The following is a 25573-nucleotide window of genomic DNA, read 5'->3' as shown; positions in this document are numbered from 1 at the left end:
TTTTTCTTCCCACAAATATGATGTTTCGTAGCAACTGTTGCTAAGTTGGATAAGCTTTGCAGAACTTAGCTGGACTTTGTTGTAGCTAATCGATACGAATGTTTAACCCCTTAATGCAGAAAGGCTTATTACACACTAAGGCGTTTATTCTGTAACTTTAGGCACTTCTGTACAAACTGGTGGGGTTATTCTTTGGTAACAGAAGCTTGTAATAACACAGGCCATAAGCTGTTTAAAAAGTGAAAGCCTAAACCATTACATAATTGCCTTTTGTAATTAAATATACAAAACAAAATGAAACAAAACAAAATAACACATTAGTAAATTACTGCTCATTAGTTTTTCATTAGTTTCTTTTAACAAACTAAATTCACATTGGATTGAATGGCATTTTCTCACATTTTCCACTTTCTAAAAAGCTTGTCAAACCTAGCAACAGTTACCATGACAAATATTAATTTGTGGGAACAGAATGCTTGGGCCTTATTTCTCCAGTAAACAACCACATATAAATATGTGAACTACTTTATGGCGATTAAAGTCACATAGTAGGTCAGATTCCTTCCAGTGATGCCTTCTTCAGTAAGTTATAATGGGTATCGTAGTTAGCAGCTTCTGGTTGGCCAAATGAATATGAGTGTAGGAAGATGAAGAGTGAGAGCTAAGAGGTGGGAGAAGAGGGAAGTTCAGGGTTAGGGGGAGAGGGGGTGGACTGGTTTTTGGGAGGGGACTTCTGGCCCTTACCTTGCCTGCTCCGGATGCCGGGCAGGGGGGAGGGCGCATGGCGGCTTGGGCAGAAGGAGCCGCGCAGGGCAGCAGTACTGGTGATGGGTCGAGTGGCTGTTTGCGGTCAAACTGGTGTGGAGAGAGGTAGTAGTAGTAGCAGGAGAAGTAGCAGTAGTGGTGGTGGTAGGATTGGTACAAGTAGTAGTACAGGTGGAATAGGGTGGTGACCTGACAGAGAGAGAGAGAGAGAGAGAGAGAGAGAGAGAGAGAGAGAGAGAGAGAGAGAGCAAGAAAGAGATGGGGAGAGAGGGAGAAAGAAAGAGAGAGAAAGAGGGAGAGGGAGATATGAGAGAGAGAGAGATAGGAGGAGATAGAAATAGACACAGGGAGAGAGGGGGGGGGAGGAAAAGAGAGAGAGAGAAAGAGAGAAAAAAAAAGTCAAGAAAGAAACAAAAGGATACAGACAACAAAGACAGCCACATGCATACAGTACAAACACTAGCAGCAGCAGTAGAAGCACAGTTAGGCAGCATTATGTAGAGTTATGTGGCTTTATGAAGCGATACATAGAAATAAATGTTACATCTGGTGTTTTATGGAGTTAAACAGGCATAGGGTAATATCCAGACATAGTGTTATTTTGTGCAAATTTATGCAAGATTCTATTGAGCTGAGTTAAGTTAGTGTAGAATAGTAATATACAGTACACAGTACATGTAAAAAATATTCAATGAAAAACTGATACTTTGTAAATACTTATTGCACCTTATATACCTATTACACCTTATATACTTATGTGATTTAAGGTATTATTCACAACACCAACACTGATCTGCTAAAAAAATGCCTGATTTTTGTCCAAACTTCTGTCTATTAATGAAATGAAATGAAATCATAAAAATGGCCATTATATTTGATAAATCACCAATGGATGGCGGCGCAGGGTGTGTTAAGCTATAGTCCTGTAATGAACCAATGAACAAATTTTCTAAACAAACAAATGAACTATTTCTTTGGGAAATCCGGCTCCTAAGACACATTTCTCTGTACAGTTACAAACTGACAAAGTGCTTACTTTAAACAGGCACGAAATAAAATAAAATATGCAAATAGAACAAATTTCAGAACTACAGTGGTGCAAATAATAAGAAAAAGCATAAGGAAAGGTCTGCTATAAATATTAACCGGGGCATAGATTGAGTGAGAGTCTTCATATGTTTATTTAGGGTTTAGAGTGCACAATGATTACATTGGGAACCATGCACCCACACCTCTGTGCAATTCAGTTCAGTTATATAAACTACCTATATACGCCTACTGATATAAACTAATAATAACTTGCTATGTCTTATATATCACAAAGAAGCACATATAACATTAAAACTTGCTTCAAATAATAAAGATAATTAAATAGCATTGCATTCTGAATACTTGGTGTTCTGGAATTTGAATGAAAAAGACTGACATCTACTGGCCACAGTGAACAGTCAAAGCTCTGTCAATGACCAATGACCATCAAATGCCACTGGTTCACGATTAGACGATGGACACAGCTGCCGTTGCAGTTGTTGTTTGTCTACTTTTCTAGGAGGTTACATTACGTTTCAAATCTAGATGTTTGCAACGCTCAAAACCTTTTTCCTTTACCTTCCAGATTCTTCTTCCTCCACTACTGGCCGATGGAAATTGAATCCATTAGGCTCACAATGAACATGGACATATCAAATACAGCAAGAGCACTCAGCGGCACCAATAGTTAAAGCAGACACAGAGACACACAGCGGGAGGGGGAGAGGAGCAGAGAGGGAATGCCAACTTAAACCTGGGACATAAGCAACAGAAATATCAACTCAAAAAAAAGGAGAAGAGGGGCCAAAAACAAGTGGAGAGAGAGAAAAAGAAGGAACAAGGGGTGAACGCATGGATAGATCAGGAGGGGTTGGGGAGAGAGATGGAGAGATGCAGGGGCAAGAAATGGGCGTTTGAAATAGTGTGTCCATGTGCTGGCAGGCTGCGGAAGAGGGACATCTTCGGTTCAGCTTACTTGGAGAGACGGGGCAAGGCTTCATGTGGATACGCGAAGGAATCTGGGTAAATCCTAATCTTCTCTCTCTCTAGTAGTGTTTTACAATCACTTGCCACAGGGATTGAATTGGCTTTCCTCCTTTCACTTTGCATCATTGTCCACCATCAACTCGCCCTTTGAGATGACACTGCCTCCATCAGCTCACTGTGTTATGTTAGATGGTAGCTGTGAAGTTCAGGTGAGAGTGAGGGTTTTACTACTGCTAAACATTTGATCATGTTTAAAACCTTAGAAGGGAAGATTTATGGATCAGATCTCTTTAGCAATAGTCTTGTGGAGCCAGACACAATCTCATAATGAGAATACATGTCTGGAGACCACTTGATAGGTGTTGGACTACAACGGAATCCACTTCAAACAAGGCTATGCTGGTAGACTTTCCCTCCAAAACAGCCACAACCAATGATCATTCAGTCTGTGAACTTTTAAAAGTATGAAGTACAATCGAGAATACAAGCAAAACAATGTATTGCTAACTAGCGACTAGCGAAGCAATGTTCAGTCTTCAAAATCACTCAGGAATGCAGGAAACTGATTTGTCAGAAATGTGTTCAATGTCCAAAAATGATTTAATCAAACCACTTCTTTTCCTGTGTACTTGGCATATTTGCAATTTGTTTAGCTCCAATGCTGATTCTTTCAATGTCAGAGCAGAGGGCCAGAGGCTAATGGTGGTAACTTGCTGTTCATTTTTATCACCATTTCAGTGATTGTCTTGTAAAGCTGAAGTGTAGTCAGTTTAATAAGGTCAGATTTACCATGGCACAAACAACAGACAATGCTGACAAGTGTACCATCACCCCAACTGTGAGCTGCATCTCATGAAAGAGTTGGATTTACCCACATTTAGCCCAAAGCTGAGACGTGTATTCTCGAAATGCGATCGTGACAGAACCTACAAACCACTTCAACGTTTGCAAAATGTCCTCATGTGGCACAAGAATATTACAACACTTGAAGATTGTCACAATATACTGTTTTTCTGAAACTTGATAAGACAAACACAACGCACCATTAAAGAAAATGAAGTCATGCTGAAAAAAACGTGAATACAATGAATTTCCATTATTCAGCTTCTGGTGTCTTGGAACCCCCCAGTTCCCTCTACAATAGAGTGAAACTAAAGACATTTAGCTCCATTTAGGAGCATCCTCTATGAAACATGCATCTGTCAGTGTTGTGATCTGTCAGTGTTATTCCCACAATATGCTCAGAAAAGTGCTAACAATATTATATTATATCCTTCACCCCATACACATGCACATTGCCATGCTGTGACCTAACCATCCACGGCAGCTAGTCTTGATCTCCCAAAATGAGCAATTTTTGGCTCAGACGACTGCAATGCTCACACATAAAAACCGTTTATTAAATGATGCATAAATGATGAGGTTTTACTAGGTCAGATTCAATGGCTCTTCTGAGAATGATGTAAGTCCTTAGAAAGAGAGCTACCCATGAGAGATGGTCAGATGTCGCATGTTACTACTAAACTGAACATGATTTCAAAAGGCACTGCGGCTCAGAATAAATGCATCTCTTCCCACAAGTGCTGCCTCTTGAATACAGGTTTTGTTAGCAACAGGTGACGCCCCTCCAAAGAAACACACACACATACACACAAACACTTAACATTTGATGTGAGCTGAAATGCAGAGCTAATCAGTCTCAGAGCTAAGGCCAGTAATGTCAGAATTACTGCAGCAGCTGTATAAATGTCTTTGCCTGTATAATAATGACCCTGTCTTAGAACTGCTGGTATGTGGGTGTATATGTGTGTGTGCTCTCGCGCTCTCTCTCGCTCTCTTTCTCTGCGATGTGTCACTCCTTTCCTTGTCCTTTTTCCTTCAATCTCATTTTTCTGTGCACACCATTCCTTCTTGCACAATTCCTGTCCATTTGTCTCTCCCTAAAATCCCAGTCCTTCTCTTTCTCTCCATCTCTCCATCTCTCTATCGCCCACACTGTTCTTCACGTAAATGCACTTGTGATAACTCTCCACGTTCCCACAGCAACCATTCTCTAGCTGAAACCCCGGAGAGGCAGAGGCAGAGATAGAGAGTGTGTGAGAGAGAGTTAGAGAGAGAGGGACGTAGGGAGAGAGAAAGAGTAGGTGAAAAAGGTAGAGAAAGGTATGGACTGATAAGAAGTGGAAGTAGGGAGAAACAGGGACAAGCCAGGTACGAGAGTAGAAACGAGGAGGGGGGAAAAAGGAGGGAGGGAGAGATGGAGAAAGAAAAGGAGAAGGAGAAAAGAAGCAATGCTGATTCCATGTCACATTAAATGGACAGCTACGTTAAACAAGAGATGATCTAACCCATTTTCGCCTGTGGTATCATCACTGCTGACAGAGCAAAGTTGACGCATTAGGCCAGCACTGTGCCAGGGGGTTGAGGGGATGTGATTGGGCAGCGTGAGTGAGCCCAAAGACACGCCCTCGTGGCCACCCCTCCAACTCAGCTCCGTCCTGTCAATCCGATTTCACTCCGGCCCACAGCCTCTTTATTGGCCAGACACAATGTCAAACCACGCTGCAGGAAAATGTCAACACGGTTCAGGTGGCCTGCCAATTTTACACCGCCAAATTTAGTCAGCGATATTACGTCTGGAAGCGCTCATCTATCATTTTTATCTCTGTCGGTTCCTCTCAGTCATTTTATATTCGAACGACACATATGCCTGTCACTTACGGTGGAATCAAATAGCAGAAACCATATAAACTTGCGAAAGCTGGCGTTAAATTTATCACAGAACTTGTTTAACTGACTGACATTCACTTATGTGGATGCGGAAAATGAGCGTAAAATAAGCCAACCATGTTCATATTTGTGTACCATTCCAAGGTTAGTTTCCCATGGATAGATTTCAACAAATATCATAATTGCAACACTAGCATAGCTAAAAGGATGTCACCTGTAGTCTAATATCACTTTAGAGCACCTAAAACAGCTCCTAAACATAAGGACTTTCAGTCCATAATTGGCGATGCCTGCTATCAGAATTATATCACTATCAGCTGATATTCACCTAAAAAATCATTAGCATCGGACAGATATTTGAGATTTAATCATTCAAATTAAGGCTGCGATTGATCGCCTAGTCGATGATGTAGGCACGGAAAATGCCCCAATACCATCAAGATCTTATTACCTATTATAAATCATCATGATTACTTAGATCACAGGGTGCTGGCTTCTTAGTAGTTCCCAAAGCCCTCCAGCTCTGGAATAACCTTCCACATAATGTTCGGGACATAGTCTCAATCTTCAAATTGACTATTCTCAATCTAGGCTGATCTATTTTGTTTAGCTTTTGGTAATTAATGTTTCCCTCAGATAAAGGTTGCAGAACCAGGGGTTCATGGACACAGGGAATTGTAGTATACTAAGATGCTGGAGCTGTCGTCCTGCCATGTGCACGCGGTTACTAAGGTTTGTGGACAGTGGCACAGATGGTTTCAGGGTGGTCCTGTGGCTCTGCTACCCTCTGACTCTCTCCTTTTAATTAGGCTGTTACAGTCAGACTTGCTGGAGTTGTCAGCCACACTTTGATACAGCTCAACATTCTGCTCTCCATAAATCCATTCAGACCTAACTCTGTCTCTTTAACTTCTCAGAGTAAATGGCTGCCTGCTCATCTGGCCCGACCTGTTAGAAGACCGTTGGGGTCCCCTTTACCTGCATCAGACCAGCTGCTATCCACCAGACTGACCACCAGGCTTCCTTACCAACCGTGTCAGACCAGCTGCCCTCCTGCCACTGCTACCTGACTATGTTAAAACGTACAGGGACTATCTACCACTATTATTATTACCATTAACCATCATTATGCTCATTACTCTTATCATCACTGCACATTTGAGCAGTAGAACAGTCTTATGCTGTGGTTCTGTGAATTTTATCAATAATTTATAAATAGTTTTGACCAGAGGAGGATGGGTCCTCCTTGTTAGTCTTGGTTCCTCATTTCATGTCTTTTTATGTTGTTGATTTCTTGTCTTCTTTACTGATGTAAATTTCCTTTGTGATAACGCCAGTTGTGAAAAGCACTATGCAAATACATTTGATTTAAATACTTTAAGCCGACACATCCTTTTAACATCATTGTCATTTTTCTTTTCTTTTCATGGCTTTTTAGGTCTCTAAAACACTTCAGATCAAATAACAAATGTTTTCCTCAATACCACTACATAACTGCTCCATAAGTCAGTCCTTTCTGGCTCGGATCCATTCAAAGCTACAGTTTTAAAAAACAACTGGGGCTGCAGTGGATGCAACTTGGATGCAAAACTGATTTTTAAAAGTTTCCAAAGACCCAAGGCATCAAAAGTATGTACTAACCCTTTTTTACACTGGGCAAAGCTTCGAAGGCATACCACAGTAGCCCTTGTTCAATGCCAGATATAAAACATATGTAATTACTCTATTCAGTCATTGTTTTAAGCATATTTTTTCAGTAGGGAGTGGCATAAATACACTAGACCACATACACTTTGATAACTGTCCTGCTGACTATTATACTAAAGTTTGTGTTTAAACCTCTTTCACGGGGCAGAAGTGAAGGTATCACAGCCTACCTTTTGAATAACAATTCAAGAGCAGAAATATAAGGCCACACCACAAGATGCCAACCACTGGAACTTGCAAAGACGTACAGAAATAGCCACAAAAGTTATGGAACAAAGGTTTATGGTCTGAATAGACCAAGATTAACCTCTACCAAGTGTCAAAGAGTAGAGAAAGAAAATATCGGTTCATGATCCAAAACAGGTAATGCCATGGACTGGGCTTGCATGGCTGCTCCTGGAATGTGCACACCAACCATTTTAGATTATATAACTCATCATAATAGAAGCAGAATGAATTCAGAAGTCTACAGAGATATTTGGTCTGCCAATTTACAGAGAAATGCATCCAACCTAATCAGGAGGAATTTCATCTTGCAGCAAGACAAAGACCCAAAATACACTGCCAAAACAAACAAAGGACTGTTTAATTACTGTTTGGTCAATTACCAGGCCTTAACCCAACTGACCATGCACTGAAGGGAAAAACTGAATAAAGCTGCTGTAAAAACACCACATAAGAAAAATGCAATAATTTGGTGATGTCAGTGGGTCATTGGATTAATGCAGTTATTACAAGAAAGTAATATGTGCCCAAATATTTAGCATTTAAAATGTAATTTTAGGCTATTTTAATACTTTTACCCCCAAAAATTGGGTGGTTCTAAGTAGTTACACAGCCAGAGATAAATATAAGGCGATAAAAGCTGAAATGCATCTATATGAAATGTATAGAAGAAACCAAAGAACTGACCTTACCATTCCAGTACTTGTAGAGGTGTTTGTACGTGTATATTTATGCATGCATAAACAGTATAAGCATAAGTGTAATCAAGTATGCTTAAAGTTACTTATTGAATATATTTCTTAGTATTTTAAGCAACATTTTTCTTTCAGCTTTCTTTAGCCAGCTAAGGGCCATTTAAATCTGGTCGCTTTGCATGCACTGCCCTTTTGTGCACAGATTTTCAAAAATGTTTAGTTCAGGGAACTGTAAGGGCCATGGCAAACCCTCCAGATTGCACCTCTTGAATTAGGCCACTGTGGATTGAGGTGAGGTTTGAGACATCTTTACGATTTTTTTCTGCTATAAAAAAGTCCATTATTCCAGACCTAAACTTGACCTAAACCATTCCTGTTAACTGTCATTGTATTATAAATAAAGGAAACAGCTATTTTCCTTATAGTTCTTTCCTGCTTTGTGGGCATTAGTTATTTTAGTTCGAGTCAAAGTGCCTGGCAGCTGCTTAGAGAAACCAGTGGCTCCTAATTGTTCGGACAAGGTTTGACGTTTGCATCATCTGGCCTTTCCTAACAATGCTTGTGAACAAGCAATACATCTACCAAGCAAATTTAGTAAACCTTGGAAGCTAAGTGTTCTAAGAGCCCAAATCTACTGGGGTGCCCAAATGTCATCCTTTCCTTTTTAATTCTTAAATTGTACAAGACAAAAATAATACACAAATCATGCTTAAAATGTTAAAAATTATTTTTCAACTTTTAAAGTTATGCTTGTTAAAGATCAGTGTATCTTCTACTCACAGTAACATTATCTCAATCTACACTGCTATCTGAGTAGGATATAGTAGTCAGTATAGTAGCAGTTTTTGAGACGCTATCTCTCTTCGCCTTCAACCCTATTTTCATTATCAGTCAAATGGTGTTTTTTGCCCATCATGATGGTTTTGCACTTTGCTACAACTGACTGGTGTGCTTGCTTATTTATACATGCAGCAAACCCTGTCACATGGCATCTGTGACATCCTGGGCAGAGTTCATTCCAAACCAGGGAGGTCATGATTTTCTGATATGACTGTGTAGTATGTAATTAGCTAATTGTCACATTTCAGTCACCACAAGTTGTTTAATACTATTATCGGCCCAGCATTTATCAGCCCACCAGCCCACCATACTGATGCAACTCTAAGGTACCCTGAACATGTATTGATTGTACACCATTAAATGTTACATCACATCTACAGTTACATCATGTAGTAACAGCTGCTGAACGACATCTAGACCTCTCTATTTCTCTTTCTCTCTCTCTACTTTCATACATCCACACTCTCTATGTCTCTCCTTGCATGGCCTCACTAGCTGGGCCTAAGGCAGAATGATGCATTGTGGTGGGATGACTGCAGGTGCCCGCGTGCTGCAGTGTGCCGAGGAAAGCTCAGGGCAGGCCCACAGCAAAGCCCCCCGCCCTGAGCTATTTTTTTCGCCCTCGCGGCCCAGTGGGGAACAAGTGATCGCGCTCGTGCTCTCCTCCGCGCCTCTGCCTTCAGTGAAGTAGGAAGCAAGGCTGCATGGAAGAGGCGGCATGAGATTGCACTGGCAATTTCATTAATCACTGCCGACCTTTTATTACATTCCTTTGTTAATGATCAAGCACAAAGTGTAATTCGGACGGCGGTTGCGTAGCAGGAAAGACGTTCCAATTTATTGCAAAATATTATCGCTGTATCTCTCAAAGAGGACAATTGAATTTGCATATCAATAGCAGCACTAGTAGATGTGAAGCAAGGACGCAAACAGGCTGGGTAAGCCTAATTATTTTGAAGCGTGACATCACTGTGTCCTTGTCCATAACCACATAGTCCAGCCTTGTCCTTCTGCCATGTATGGCATTGCAGGCAGTAATGTAGCGCACAAACAAGTTGTCCTAGGGATAAGAGAGACACACACATGCACACAAACATACAAAACCGCGAATGCCCTCCCTCTCCAACTCGCTCACAGAGAGACAGAGAGAGAGAGAGAGAGAGAGAGAGAGAGCAAGAGGTACGTGTGCAACTTTTTTTCTTTTCTTTTTTTTTGCAATGCGGTTCATCTACAGGCGTTGCCATGACTACCCATCATTTATCCTTCAGATCCGTGGTTCATTTTCATCCAAAGGAGCCGTCATAAAGATGTTACAGAGCAAAGCTGCCCAGCGCTAACCGTTTACTCTCTCTCTCAAAATCCATCCACTAGCTACAGGCCAGGGCACAAATGATGAGCCATACTGAAAAAAAAGACTGCTTGCATATACCTGACTCCAGACATCCCAGGGATTATCACCAGAGTACAACTGGTTTCTTAATTATGCACCAAATTAAAGAAACATCTCTGATACTGCCTGACATTTTATCCAGACCCCCACCACCATCACCACCACGAGGCTGTGTAATTACTAACGTGTCATGTAAAAACTGCAAGGGCGAGTGCAGCCCTCGGCCATACAAATATATACACACATTCTTACAGGGCATTGATCGCTACGGCAACAGCTAATGGGGAGACTCATAAGTGACGCACGCTCTTAGATGATGTCTTGATAGGTTACGTAAGTCCTAGTCTTTCAGGCTTCTGGCGCAAGGTTCTTGGAATCTCTCAATATCCCTGACCTTTAGTGTGCCAGACCACTCATTATTCATGTCCAGATGAAGGCACTCCAGAGAAAAAGGTAATAAGTCATTATAATCAATGCCATGTCCCCTATGCATTCATTTTGACCTAGATAAGATAAGCCACTGCAACACTGCTAGGAGTAATAGCCTAGTCCATCTTAACATGGACCAATGCGGGACTACATATTTCTTTATTCAGCAAAGTGAAGGCTGCAGATGCCTTCCGCAGAGAGCGAGAGAGGGGAGAAAATGAAGAACAAGATAATTGAAAGAATGAGTACAGACCTGTCTTTGCTGGAGCCTCCATCTGGCCTATAGATCCAACGGGATGTGGGGTGGTGAGGAAGAGAGAGAGGGAGTGAGAGGGAGAGAAGCAGCAGAGAGGGAGGAAGAGTAAAAGAAAGAGAAACAGACAAACACAAGACATAAAGACAAATGCAGGGAAAAATGTCAATACAAGTAATAATGAGCTGATCGAACACATACAGCTTAACAGATTGGGCATGAATTGTAATGGAATGAACATTTTTAGCATACGCTTCTATCATCAGTCTGTAAATGCTTAGGAATATGCAGTGTTTTTAACAGTACACATCTAATGTTGTTATCTTTTTGTACAATACTTTAACAATAACACTCTCGTTGCAAGGAAAATCACTACAGTCCTGCCGCATCAGACGCTAATTCTAACACAAGCTACATTTTTAAAACCTAACTGCTTATCTTGCCGATGTGTAAATGCTGATGAAGCTGTGACTAAAGGGAAACATGAAAGATTAGACAGCTGACATTATACAGGAACTTTTTCTACTACTAACCAGAAATGAGGAATAGGACAACACATTTTAAGAAAATTATAATCTTACAATCTTATAATCTTGCCATAATTTGTAATAAATTAGTTCAGTGCTTACATCAATTATATTTACTGCACATTCAGCCTTTAGATTCTTTAAAAACAACATATTTAATGACATATTCTGGAGCCTTAAGTCGGTTTTACATATGAACTCTCTGTCTGGAGAATCAGGTACGAACAATAAACAGTTACCCTTTTACACATGTAATATTGTGTACTGTGGTATTTTAAAATGTTGACGATATCTCAAAATGAGGGCGGTGTTTTTAAAATTACGTTATGAGTTTTTTTGAGATCAAGCATACCTGTATATCAAATGTGTCTGAAAACAGTGCTAGCTGACTATGAGTCCAAATACATAAGAACCTGTCTCAATTTGCCTTATAGTTACCAAATACCAATTGCTCAATTTAGTTTTTATTTTCAACAGGTGTTAATACAGTTAATAAACTCAGCCCATATTTCAATTTCATTTACAATACTGGGTTAATAGTTTGATAGCCTGAGCGAACTTTGAGCAAAGAAAAATAGCACTTTATCCATGTCATTATCCATGTCATCTCCTAATGCGCGTGTACATGCTAGATGGGAGAAATATGGTACATGCCATGAATGTGCTGGAGTGTGTGTTTACTAGTTTTGATGTTCAAACAATGCAGTTTAATTATATTTCATAATAAATGTCCATGTCCATGTCCCACGAAGCAGGTTGTCACCTTTTTATTGCAATATCACAATACTTCCATGCACAGATACACCACTGGTTAAAAGGTTTTTTACCATGATAAAGTACCCGTTGTGCATGGTTGTGAAGAAATGAACCTTGTTTCTAAGATGTTCAACTGTACTGAGAACTTCAAACAATGAATCTGAGTGGCTTGTAAGTCTTTGATTTATGTTCAGCTAATGGCTTATTATGATCATATCTCCATCACTCAGCTCTTCGGACACACCATATATTACTCACTGGCTTCTATCCATGACAGTAATTGCCACCTTCAGGTGGACAAATGTAATTAAAACAGTCCATGCTAATTATTCTCAGGAATAATTCTACCATGGGCCCTCTCCCACACACAGCGGTAATGTTACACTCCCTCATTTGCACAGACAATGGTGCAGTTAAAACAAAAGGCTTCAAAATGCCTGCGCTGGTGATAACACGTTATGCGTTTTCATATCCTCACGTAGTCAAGGTATGATGCAAGACAATTTTAAAACTAAGTAACACACCACATATTCATATCCACTCCTACAATCTACTGCATCACTACTTGTCAATCTGAAAAAGAAATTCAAATGTTTAATCTAGGAAAGCTGGATGTTAAAAAGAATGATGTCAGTAGTAAATACTGTAAATAGAGGTAAACTGTAGACAGGGACTGGCCATGATTAATAAGGTTAGCATATACAAATTGAAACAAAAAAAGAGAATACAAAGTAGGGTTGTTGTATCCAGTTTCTTTTATAACATCATACAGTCTCAAAATATTAGTGCACTATATGGAATTACTAGGGAGGGCAATGGCGAAATGATTCTACGTTACGTGGATTCCACAAAATCTTATCCTGTGTTTTTTTTTTAAAATGATCAAATGCCAAGTTTAGTTTGCTTACAGGGTGACGGACTAATTGAACACTGTGCACACTTTTAAATCAATCTTTCAATAAACTGTCAGTCTGACCATCACAAATGTTAAATCGCTCCGAATCAAAAGAAAGAAACTGGTTAGCCTTAGCATAGTCTGCTGACCACATAACAAATTTAAGTCTGGCTGACAGAAGCCCCACTTACAAACATTTAGACGGGAATGACTCAGATCTTATATTAAAGTTTTTACAACTATGATTTCGGATCTGTAGCGCACTTGCTACAGTCTTTTAGCTAGCCTTTGCTTAGCACAGATCCACTAAGTATCAGACAGCTCAGTGTAGCTACTATTGACTAACTGCTGAGCTACCAACACACCTATTGAGGATAAAAGCTTGAGTCTGACAGAGCGAAGTCAACTTAAGTTAGCTAACAGGCAAAACAGCACAGCACAGACAGTTTCAGCTAAATGAGGCTAAAATCACATCTTTAGAGGATAAAGCCTCATATCTGGGAGCACAAAGTCAAGTGAATGGTCTTAAGAGTGTTTTTCACTGTTTTTAGGCATATTTAGTAGACTGGTCATCCATGTCTGCTTGCATTTCCTTTCATTCAAACTTAGCATGTCTCTAAACTCGCAACTAAAGTGGGCTTGTTTTTTTCCAACTTGTTTTGAGAGTGTGACATCGCCCATCAGTGAGTTCCCACAAACTCTGGTGTAAATACCATTACACCGCCCAACCGTAGTACAAAGTTACTGTATCTATGACCCCATATAATGTTTTTCTACTTTATGTCCAACTTCCAATATATTATTATACTATACATTTGGCATAATTGTTATTTTTATTATTATTATTACTACTACTATTACCATATGTGCATAAATACATTATTATTACATATAATGTTATTATTTTATGTCTAAAAAATAAATATCTTATAAGAAGAGAGGATAATGTACATGTCCCCTATGAGTCAAATGCAAATCAGTAAAAAGATTGCATGGTGGTGTACCATCTGCTCAGACAGTGGGAGGGATTGCGGATGGAGAGAAGGAAAAAGGGGGTACAAGACATAGAGGGAAAAGCATTGAAGATCAAAAAATGCAGAAAAAAATTTATGACATATTTAGCACACTTTGAAAAAAGCATTTGTCAGCCTCAAAGCATGTCAATCCACTGTTCAAATCCACTTCACTAAGCACCTGCAACTGAACATTGCAGGGAAGGTCATTCACCTTTCTTTGTCATCAGCTAATGCTAAAGCTAGTGATGCTGTAGCCAGTGCAACAGATGTTGAGCACACCGATACACAGCATGAGCCAAGGTTTCGCGTCTTTTGTGTCTGACTAGTTGGTGACACACAGCTCTAGCAAAGAGATTTCAATCTGCGCAATGCACTGCAGCCCACCCAACTGATCTGCAGTGTGTCTGGATATGTCCAATGTGTTTTCAATTAGCAAACAGCTGATGGGATAAGTCAAGAACGAGGGATTTCATACTGGCCACGAGTCTTGGAAGGTTTGATGACATTCTATTGACAAACAGGTCCAGGCTTTTTAGGAGAAGCTGCTTTTTTGTTACTAACTAAATTGTTCTTTTTAATCATCTATAATTATGACGACCTTAAACAGTGAGACATATGACTGCTTTGCAGCATCACATGGGGTCACAAACCAGTGGAGTTAGAGCTGAGCATTAAACAAATTTGTCACTGTTACTTGAAATAGTTTGTACAGTGGCTTATTTAAAAAGGCAGTAAAGTGCAAATGTTTTATCACAGATGGGCTACAGTCTCTCTCTGCCAACAGCAATTTTTTTTGCAGAGAATAAATTCATTACAGTTTGCTCAAATCAGTACTTTTTTTTTACTTAACACGGTTAAAGGCAATGTAGAACAACTATAGGTAATCTGTCACAAAATTTTAATAACTTATTGACCAACTGCTCTTACAAAGATTTTTTTCTTGAAACACACTCATAGTTTTTACGACAATTCTGATGTTCATCAATATTTTCTTATTTGTGATTTGTTTAATACAAGGACAATGGGATCCATCTTTATAAGAGCAGATCTGCGAACAATTTTGCAGTTTAATTACTTAAACCCTGGACATAGGCCTACACTTCAGTTCTTCACCCTCATAACTGCATAATTCTTATAATTGACATCAGGTTTATAGTCACTACAATATAACCTTGTAGGACCCCACAAAATGTGCTAAACTGCTCCAAAATAATTCATCATGGGTTAAAAACACATAATTTATTAATTAATCCGATGTGGACTTTCCTCTAGAAGAAATTTAAGAAAATGCTTAGGACCACATCACATATTATTCAGTACTGACATTATAACTCTAGCTACAATAACTAAAAGCATATACTCTTAACTTCATTATCATTACAGTTACCATCATTTAGACATGAAAATTCACAAGCAGCATGCTGTTTAGAACCAAATCCTTGTGGCAGGGTTTGGTGGCATCTGTCTTAGAAGAAAACTTGATTTTAACATAGTGAATCTAGTGCTTTCTGGTGAAAGCTGAGAACAAAAAGGCAGGGCCAATGCTGTGAAATCGTTTTATTAAGTTCAAGAACTTTATAATTATATATATATATATATATATATATATATATATATATAAAATTATATGTATTTTTACTATTTACTAAACCGATATCAAAAAGGTCAATGTGCATTTTTTCATCATTTGTGTTCTACGGGCTCCACAATGGCACACTGTGCATGGACCGCGGTGATTGCCAATGTGATCCATATCCACTTCAGACAAATACTAAATGGAAGCAGATCTATCTTGGTAGCTACTAGTGATAATTTAGACAGGCTTATCCTTTTTTGCCGACCAGTCGAGTGCTGTTTAAGAAAGAAATAAAAATGTGTGAAAATGAAAGTTCTTAGTTCCGACTGGCTCTCAAAAATTAAACACTAAATCTGTATGCTGGGAGAATAAATGACTGTGAACTACTGCTTGGGCGAAAGAAGGGATTCTTCCACATAATTCTCTGTGGGCAGCTCCCCTTCCCAAAATGAAAAGCTCACCATATATATATATATATACAACTTCTGTGAATGGTGTATTTTTTATAAAAAATTACATATTTTACCAAAAGGCAATGATTTTGCATGTATGATGACTGAAGTATTTCTCTCAAATATTTAGTGCAATCATTTGTCTTCCACATTGCCCAGCTCTAAATGAGGCAATCTGTTACAACTTCTTTTTAGATCTTTTTTTTGTGCAGAAAATCTGCAGTATCAAATTCTATAAAATGATTAAACATAAAACACACAAACACATACAATGTGTTCTTCAGTTCCTAAAATGGCTCGGATTTCTTAGAAGCTTAAATGACTACTCCATTACTTTAAACACAGTGAGGAGCTTTAGGGGAGTGGTAAGTATCTCAGCACTGAAGCTGTCGACGAGGTTAAGTGCTATGCACAAATGGAAATGCTGTAAAACAGTTATTTTCATAAGGTCAGAGTTGAAAACAGCAAACCTGTCCATTAAGCAGCAGATATGAGTGAAAAAAACTGTAGGATCTGCCACCAGAGAAGGATTTCATTTATCTGTGTAAACAGGATGCATTTGACTATACATAATCTATGAAAAAGAAAGAGCAAGAGAGAGAGAGAAAGAGAGAGAGAGAATAGAAAAAGGAAGTTTAGATTGAATAAACTGCTCTTTTTCTTTCCCTTGACCTTTCTGGCATTCTCTTACACACTTGCATTCTCTCTCTCTCTGTCTCTCTTTTTCCCCCTCTGCCTCTGTGCTCATCTCTCCCACACAGGCCCGATCCACAATCTGACACTGCGCTGCATATTAATCACAAACTCTCTCCTACACAACCACTGTCGTCCTACATACCAAACCAATCTCCTCACAAAATGGCCCCACAGTCCTCTCCGCTCATTCAAATGGCAAAGCCTCAGCTTCCTCCCTTAGACTCTACGCATTTGCATTCAAAATACACTCAGAAGACACAAATCACACGGGCGCTCATGGCCGCAGTGGTCAGGCGCACGCTGGAGATCGTTCCTTAACCCTGATTTACAACTGAACGCATAGCTGTCGAAGATCTAAAAGCACAGTTGTCTTCTGGCAACAGTTTCTCTCTCTCTCTTTCTCTCTCTCTCTTTCAATCTCTCTCTGGATCTATTAAGAGAGAGTGTTGACACAGCACATGCTGAAAGATAGATATTGACAGACTTGAAGCTTGGTCTGTTGACCAAGGAGTCTGTAGTGGTCAAGAATGATGGACAGCGCTCAGGAAGCCCTGAATTAGCCAGACAGCTCCTGAAAAGACTGCGTTACAATTTTACAAAAGCACTTCACCTTTTTGCATGGGCAGAATGAAGACACTGAGCACTCACCAGCTGTTTCATTTCAAAAATGGTCTTACTTTAAAAATGTATATTACTGCTGCCTACCGAGCTAATCACTGGGCTTTCCATCAGCTTTATAAAGGGAATGAAATGGGCTGATATTAGGTAGCATAGACTCCTGTAGTGAAAATTAGGAACTCCAGGCCTATTCTGAACTTCAGCTTGATAAAAATTAATAGAATTTTGGCAAAACTGCTGCTTTCTCGCCCTGTGGTAAACAAACACGTTCCAAACGTGATACATTTGGTCCTGTGCACAATTTTCTCCCGAATTCTACTGGATGCTCTTAGGTCATTAACAGACTATGGTCTGCCGCTGGGCCAAAAGTGTTATTACAAACGTCCATCATCAAAGAATAGCCCCCCAGTTTGTACAGAAGTCTCTGTAGTTACTGAATAGTATGCCTTAGTTTGTAATAAGGCTTTCTGTGTTAAGGGGTTAATGAATTCTGTTAAATTCATGCTAAGCCGGCTAACATTCCTGCCTATTGAAATGTTGTCTCATAAAAGTAGACTACCTTTACAACAACCAGCTATTTAAAACATCGTAAAACTACTTCAGTTGGTAAAGAACCTTTATGTCAAGTAATGTCACAATCACACATCTCTACTACAAACATAAAATAACCATATGAAGCACTTTTATTTAAAACATAGAACTGAACTAGTGACATATTGATATATCAAAGTATCACAATATTATATTTTGCAATACTGTGATTCTCAAAAACACAGTATCAAGATAGCAGTGTCTTCAGATCTCATTGTGCATAACTTTTTATTTACTCATTTTTTGTATCCTGTGTGACAGCATATACATACAGATTACAAGAGTGCTAATAAGCATACAATGAGTAGTATGATGCGCTCAGTTAGAGGGTGTCACAATAATAGGACGAAGAGGAGAAATTCACTCGAACATCAGTGTTACGAACATAGCACAAAAAGAAACCTCCACCTCGAAACAAACATGTCTGCTCTTACCCTTTTAAGGAGGGTCAACCAACACCGAAACATCAATAAGTGGACGTATCAGTGTGCTTTTGAGGCTCTTAGGTTAGCTCTTATGCTAACAACCTCACAAGCATAACCGCGATTCCCCTCCACAAAACGCTAAGAGCAGATGTATGGACAATGTTTAGATGGATATTTTAAACGTGACGCCTTCAACCATACACACAGGTCCTCTTCTTCTTTGGATATGGTGCCTCACAACACTCCAATCTTTTTGTATTGTGTTGGAAAGATAGTTTGCTATGATCTAAATAGCTCTAAATAACGTTAAATAGCCTGTTGGAATGTTGGGTTAGCATAGCTAGCTACTTTATGATCAGCTTCCACAGCAGTAGTCTAATTCAGATTGAATTCATCATAAACCATGTGACACAAAATGACCGGAAATTCTTACACAAATAGAAAAGTGGGTGTGGTAAAATAAGGTGAATATGATGGTGTTGTTTTTATTTTATTTTATTTTACTATGACAGTTTTCTTAAATTTAGAAAAAATTTAAAACAATCAGTATACTGACTTGCTTACAGCAGCGCAATCTATCACAATATATTAAATAATAACTCCTATAACACGTTTTGTATCGCCAGGTACAGAAGGTAGCTCAAATGCGGCAGAATTCGTATATCTTACAATACAATATATTCTGTGGCAATCAGGACAATCCATTTTTTGAAAATCCCATTCATTTTTGCTGTTCAGAAATTCAGTTTAGACCCAGAACTCCTAACATGGGCATGGTGCCGAGTACAGAATAACGGCACAACTTCAGAGGTCTGTTTTGATCTGATACATGTTTCAATAAACTGCTACAGTTGAACAATTTCAAGGTCAGGACACTCAAACAAGGAAACTCAAGGGAAAGGCTTACGGGTCTCAAGGCAGGGAAGTACATTTGAACATTTGAAAACACTAATTAATGTTTCCTCTGAGGCTTAGCTTTCCAGTTTGGTTGCCCAGAAATGGATCAAACCTAAGTAAGACATTGCCAATAAATAATTCTGGTACGACTCATGAAGTAAACCAATGGGGGTGAAGTTTTTCAGTTACGTTAATCATAATCTTACAATTATTATGTAGGTGCAGAACTGAAACAAATCCCAACAAAGTTATTTAAATATTTAAAGCTGGGAAACAATGATTGCTTATTTGTTCTCTAATAAGAGGTACCATTTTAGACCTTTCAGTCTGCTTTCAACTCATCAACATCCTAACATGACCTCATCTGCAGATTCTGCTCATCCAAACTCCACTGTTCCCCGTTATCATCCAGCACTTTGAGCAAATCCCCCTGCAGCAGAATGTGCCATTACTTAGATGTGGACACAGGTGAGCTTTGCTGGGCTTATGTAATCGCCAGGGTCTTCGGCATGGCCAGCTGCTCGTGCGCTGTGCCGGAAAGAGCTGTGTTGTGACAGACTGTTGCACACGATTTTATGAGCTTTAGGAGATGGACAGTTGGAGAAATCTGGCAGTGACTAATTTAGACTAGCGTAAGGCACTAGTGGGTCCTTGCTGAATATTGTGGGCCTCATGGGGTTTAGAATGAAAGCAGCTCAGAATTGTAGTGTGTTTATTAACAGTTCAACACAATGTGTAAAAATGAAAAAGCCTCTTGTTTGCTGCGATAATTATGCATGCTCTTCTAAATAGTAAATTCAAATCACACATAGAAAGCCGGCTGCCTAGATATGCATACAGTCAGTGTTAAAAATATGTTTGTTACGTAACACTATGGTAAGCACTTAGCAAAATCACACAACACACACACATACACACTTTCCTAGCCTCCAATGAGGTCTGACAGGCCAGTCATCCCTATCATTCACCCAAAAAGGTAGTATCTGTAGACACACTGGCAGTGCAAATATTCACAGCTATGCAGCAGAATAGCCTGCAGGAGTTGTACTCACTGTCTCTGCAGAGTGGTGGCCGTGCTGGTGCTGGAACCATCTCTCTCTCGCTCTCTCTCTCTCTCCTTCTCCCGCTCCCGATCTCTTTCCGTGGGATTGGAGCCGGTGGACAGGCCTCGGGTGAGTCGGGTGTGCGCATTGGCGTTGACATTGACGTTGGGGCGGCGGTCTCTGGGCGGGATGGGCGGGGGAGGGGGCGGAGGGGCCGGTGCAGGGATGGGGTTGTGAACAGGCCCACTATTGTGGCTCTGGATGGGGTAGACAGTGGCCGAGGTGGGTAACGGCTGGGGATGCTGGCCGTGGTGGTGGCCGTGAGTTTGGCTGGAGGCTGAATTGGCCAGCGGTGGAGGTGGAGGGGGTGGACAGGGCTGCCGATCCACCCGCAGGTCCTTGTTCTCCTGGCTGAGGCGGTCCAGCTGCACCTCCAGCTCTTCGATGCGCCGCCGCTGCGTCTCCAGCAGCTTCTGCTGGCTCTCGATGATGTTGTTGAGCTCCAGCAGGTACTCCACCGCCCGGTTTGGGCTTTCCGGGCTGCTGCCCTGGCCCCCATCCATGGTTCGAGGAACCTTCCTGGACTGGCAGGGGCGATCGGGGCGGTCACGGGGTCACCCCGAAGGTGGGAGCTCTCCCCCCCACGTAGTGCAGGTGGGGGGGAGAGAGAGGTCTAAGTGAGGACTGTTGGAGGTGAACAAGCACTATTGGCACTGTTTTCTACTCTCCTTGTGAAGCTCCTTAAAGACCAGCACAACTGTTTGAGTCAGAGTACCGAGTTCCTTTGATAATCCATGACACAAATTTCCATAGACGATTCAAAGATGGTTAGAAGTGCTTAAGTCAGCAAATTTTCAGTCTTTCGTCAGTTTCACTACACGGCTGTTCTGAGGAGGACTTTGTCGAGATGAAGCGCATCGTCCCTCAGGAATTCAACAATTCGACAGCAGCAAGAAAGAGAAAAAAGGACATCTATTCTCCTACATTCTTTCCCCCTGTGACACCAAAACCACAACGTATTCATAGGTCCCTCAAACTCAAGGCGTCCTCTTGAGTTCAAAAAGCGGAGGGAGGAATTCTGCAAAGAGCTCCGTGAGGAGCAAATTATCATGAAGAGGTGGTGGTGGTGGGGTAGGGTGAAACAAATCGGCGTGGGATCATCTGCTTCTCCAGCGCATCCTGATTTCTCTTCTGTTCCCCCTTCTCCAGCGTGGAGTTGAATGTCAAATGTCGCAGCACTGAAGATGCTTCCCCACTATAGTGCATTCATGACTCATTCCGGAGAGAAGTGGTTGGGAGACATTTTCTTGCTGAGCCATTCCCCAGAGAGGCACCCGATGAGATGAAGGTGAAAGAGAGGGGGAAGAAGAAGAAGAAGAAGAAGAAGAAAGTTGAACCCTTAAATCCAACCCAATACTAAATGTGCTGCTGGGAGGAAGTCTTGGGGGACAAACCTAGCTTTTGCTGTTCTCTCGTCTCTTCTCTCCCTCGTAACCCTTCTCAACTCATTCATTCAGGCCATAAACACTGCTCTTCTTCTGCTCATTCGTGTCTTGAAAGCGTGGACCGTTACAGACAATAATCATCTGGTTTCCCACGCCCAGTGCATTGCGCCAAATTGACCACATACACGGGCACTCATTGTCTCTTGCTCAGCACGGTCCCTCGCTCCTACAACCTACCTGTCGCCATAAATCTCGCTCTCTCGCTCTCGCTCTCGGCCTCAGCGAGGTGCATAGTCGAGCTCTGCGGCGACGCAGTCTCTCTTCCCGCCGTTAATTCTGTCCGTGCCAAACGGTTCTGCCCTCAGGATTTACAGGCGCTTCAGTATGTCTTACCTCAGGTTCTCCTCGCATTGCCAACGCGACTGCTCCAACGGTTAACCTATAGCTAACGTCTCAACGGCAAAACTCGGCGACACACTGCTCGCTCCGTTCCCCACCTTTGTGGTAGCTGCTAGCTGCTGTCGTTATCGCGGTAAAAAAAGGCTCTGAAAAATGATTATCGATCCAGTCTGAGTTCTAGAGCCGCAGTTTCTCGTCACGCACAGTCCGCCTGAACAGTGCAGAGCAACAGGGAGAAATCCATCCCCAGCCGTTAATGAGAACCACTGTCGGTTGGGGCTTGGGTTGCCCCGTGTTTAATCCGTCGGCGGCTCTATTTTTACTGTTCGCACTGAAACTAGACTAGGCTGAGGTCTGAACGCCTAGCTGTGGCGCAAAATCATAAAAATGAGCAAACACCACAGCAGCACCGCTGCCAAACACCATTCCTGTCAGACAGCTGAGCTTCCAAATTCAAATCGCCCCTAATGTAACGTATCTTCCTCCGCGGCCGTTAAGTTACCTAGCAACCAGTCAAATCCTAAATCCTCCCGGAAAAGGGTAAAAGTGGCAGAGACGTGCTCCCCCATGTCACTTTGTCTAACAGAGCCAGTGGCTAAGCGGCAAACCTGTGCTCGTTTTGCCCCCCTGTGCTGAACGGTGGGTGGTTATTTTGGTCCGTTCCCTCTCCTCTGCCGCCCCTCTCCGCCATTTGGCTTCACTGCAGTGGCCGCTGTCCACATGCGCCAGATGCTTTCCTCTTTTTTGCCCCCCTTTTCCCCTCAGCGTATGTACCCCCCTGTGTGAGGCGAGTGGAGCTCGGGGGTGACTCAGAGAAGATAAAGTGTTGTTTCCTCTCGGCTGGAGCGCTGACGTTGGTCCGCTCGGGTAGCGCTAGAAGAACATGCCGGGGAAACTGGGCATCGGGCGGTGGCCATCTTGGCTCGAAAAGACGTTGGAGTCGGCGGCGAGAAAGCTCCTCAGACAGAGCCGCAATGAGCACAGTAACCTGCTCGCCTCTCTCTCCCCTCTCTCTCTCTCTCTCTCTCTCTCTCACACACACACACACACACACACACTCAAGATGCGAGATGTGTGGTGCATTGACTGCAGAAAGCGCAGGCAGCGATTTGTAGTTCTCAGCTTTCTGCAGTGGTTCAGTTTATCGTGTTTGTCCTCTTTGTACAGTCGTATGCAAAAGTTTGGAAACTCCCAAATTATTGTCGTTATAAACTGTTTATTGGCTACATTTAACAACGTGTTAGTAAAGTAATGTCAAAGTAATCGTTTTTCGCATTAAATTAGATGCATTAAATTTAGAACTAGGAATTGTTCTCTGAAGGGTGGATTTGGATACTGTGGATTTGTGAATAGGATTTGTTGTGAAGTGTTGTGAGGTATTTGTAAAGTTCTTGGCCACAGTAGAGAGATTTGTAAAGTTCTGGGTCGCAGTAGACAGATTTGTAAAGTTCTGGGCCACAGTAGAGGGATTTGTAAAGTTCTGGGTCGCAGTAGAGAGATTTGTAAAGTTCTGGGCCACAGTAGAGGAATTTGTAAAGTTCTGGGTCGCAGTAGAGAGATTTGTAAAGTTCAGGGCCACAGTAGAGGGATTTGTAAAGTTCTGGGTCACAGTAGAGAGATTTGTGAAGTTCTGGGTCACAGTAGAGGGATTTGTAAAGTTCTGGGCCACAGTAGAGAGATTTGTAAAGTTCTGGGTCACAGTAGAGGGATTTGTAAAGTTCTGGGCCACAGTAGAGGGATTTGTAAAGTTCTGGGTCGCAGTAGACAGATTTGTAAAGTTCTGGGCCACAGTAGAGGGATTTGTAAAGTTCTGGGCCACAGTAGAGGGATTTGTAAAGTTCTGGGCCACAGTAGAGAGATTTGTAAAGTTCTGGGTCACAGTAGAGGAATTTGTAACGTTCTGGGTCGCAGTAGAGAGATTTGTAAAGTTCTGGGTCACAGTAGAGAGATTTGTAAAGTTCTGGGTCACAGTAGAGGAATTTGTAACGTTCTGGGCCACAGTAGAGGGATTTGTAAAGTTCTGGGTCACAGTAGAGGAATTTGTAACGTTCTGGGCCACAGTAGAGGGATTTGTAAAGTTCTGGGTCACAGTAGAGGGATTTGTAAAGTTCTGGGCCACAGTAGAGGGATTTGTAAAGTTCTGGGTCACAGTAGAGGGATTTGTAAAGTTCTGGGTCACAGTAGAGGGATGTATGTCATATATGTCTTGGAGTGTAAGCAGAAAAAACCCAATGAGCGGTTCTGTTGTCCTCTAAGAGTACATAGTCTAATGTGTGAATTATTACATTTTTGCTTAGTTCTGGAAGTTTCCAGTTGTGAGATTAAGCTTTACATCTTTTGCAGACTGGTTTTGAAACATTAAAGATGTTTACACACTACTTCAAGCTCTTTTAATTTAGTTTTTACCCATGATACTTACTCTTAAAAGGAACCTTAGAATCTCAAACTGTTTTATGCAGAGGAATAATGAGAGTTTGGTACATGGAACTGACATACCATGAACGTCAAACACTGTTGCGTCCTCTTTCAAAAAAATATCTGTCATAACCAAACCAGAGCTGGAAAACAGGCCAATTCCAAAACCCCAAAACTGTTATGTAACAGTTTTTACTTGTTATATTTACGGCTGCAAAATGTACAGGCACCTAGCCTAGCCAACAAGCGAAAGCCCTTGTTAAAGCTAACGTTAGATAGTGTTAGCTTTTACCATCTCTTCTCTCCAGCATCCACTTACACAAAAACAAAGGGAGGCACCTGGCTACCAAACAAGTGCTAAACACACGTCAGAAGGGAAAATACCTAATTATATTTTTACCGGTAAAATTCACAAACTAAACAATTCAGAGTCTGCTTTGTGGAAAGTTCGGCTAACAGCTTGGCTCATTGTAAACGTGATTCAGCAACAACAAACATCTCACAGAATAGCAGTTAAAGGTGTTTGTTGGTTAACATGCCAACAGGATGATTTAGACCACTCTCCTATAAAATATTTGTCTATTTCCTGGCTTTTTTTGGTCAGCCACAGAGTTTGGTTGTGGTTGTGCAATGAAGATAATCAATTCCATTATATCCATTTGAGGAAATATACCCCCACCTCATCTTTACTCTTGAATTAGGCCTGGTTAGAAATGCGTCTATTGTGAAAATGCTCTGTTCTACCAGCGGGAGAACCGTACACCTTTATTTG

The 25573-nt window shown here is 41.2% G+C and overlaps 1 protein-coding gene across 3 annotated transcripts in view; it reads right to left on the bottom strand.

Annotated features, from left to right (window-relative positions):
- The window catches only part of iqsec2a (IQ motif and Sec7 domain ArfGEF 2a), a 117190-nt gene extending 93795 nt beyond the window's left edge, over positions 1 to 23395 (bottom strand). Inside the window, exons 1-3 of one of the 3 annotated variants that reach the window (XM_072681837.1) lie at positions 21997 to 23395; positions 20552 to 21852; positions 11051 to 11077 (exon numbers count right to left, since the gene is read on the bottom strand). In XM_072681837.1, coding sequence (XP_072537938.1) covers positions 11051 to 11077; positions 20552 to 21105 — 581 coding nt within the window. In that variant the 5' untranslated portion in view covers positions 21106 to 21852; positions 21997 to 23395. Of the gene's footprint in view, positions 1 to 11050; positions 11078 to 20551 lie in introns of all 3 variants that reach the window. The other 2 variants (XM_072681836.1, XM_072681838.1) reach the window with 2 other exon arrangements.
- Between the last annotated feature and the right edge of the window lie 2178 nt (positions 23396 to 25573).

Source organism: Salminus brasiliensis, chromosome 6 (assembly GCF_030463535.1).
Source record: "Salminus brasiliensis chromosome 6, fSalBra1.hap2, whole genome shotgun sequence".
Classification (NCBI taxonomy): Eukaryota; Metazoa; Chordata; class Actinopteri; order Characiformes; family Bryconidae; genus Salminus; species Salminus brasiliensis.
This window is presented reverse-complemented; position numbering and strand designations above follow the sequence as displayed.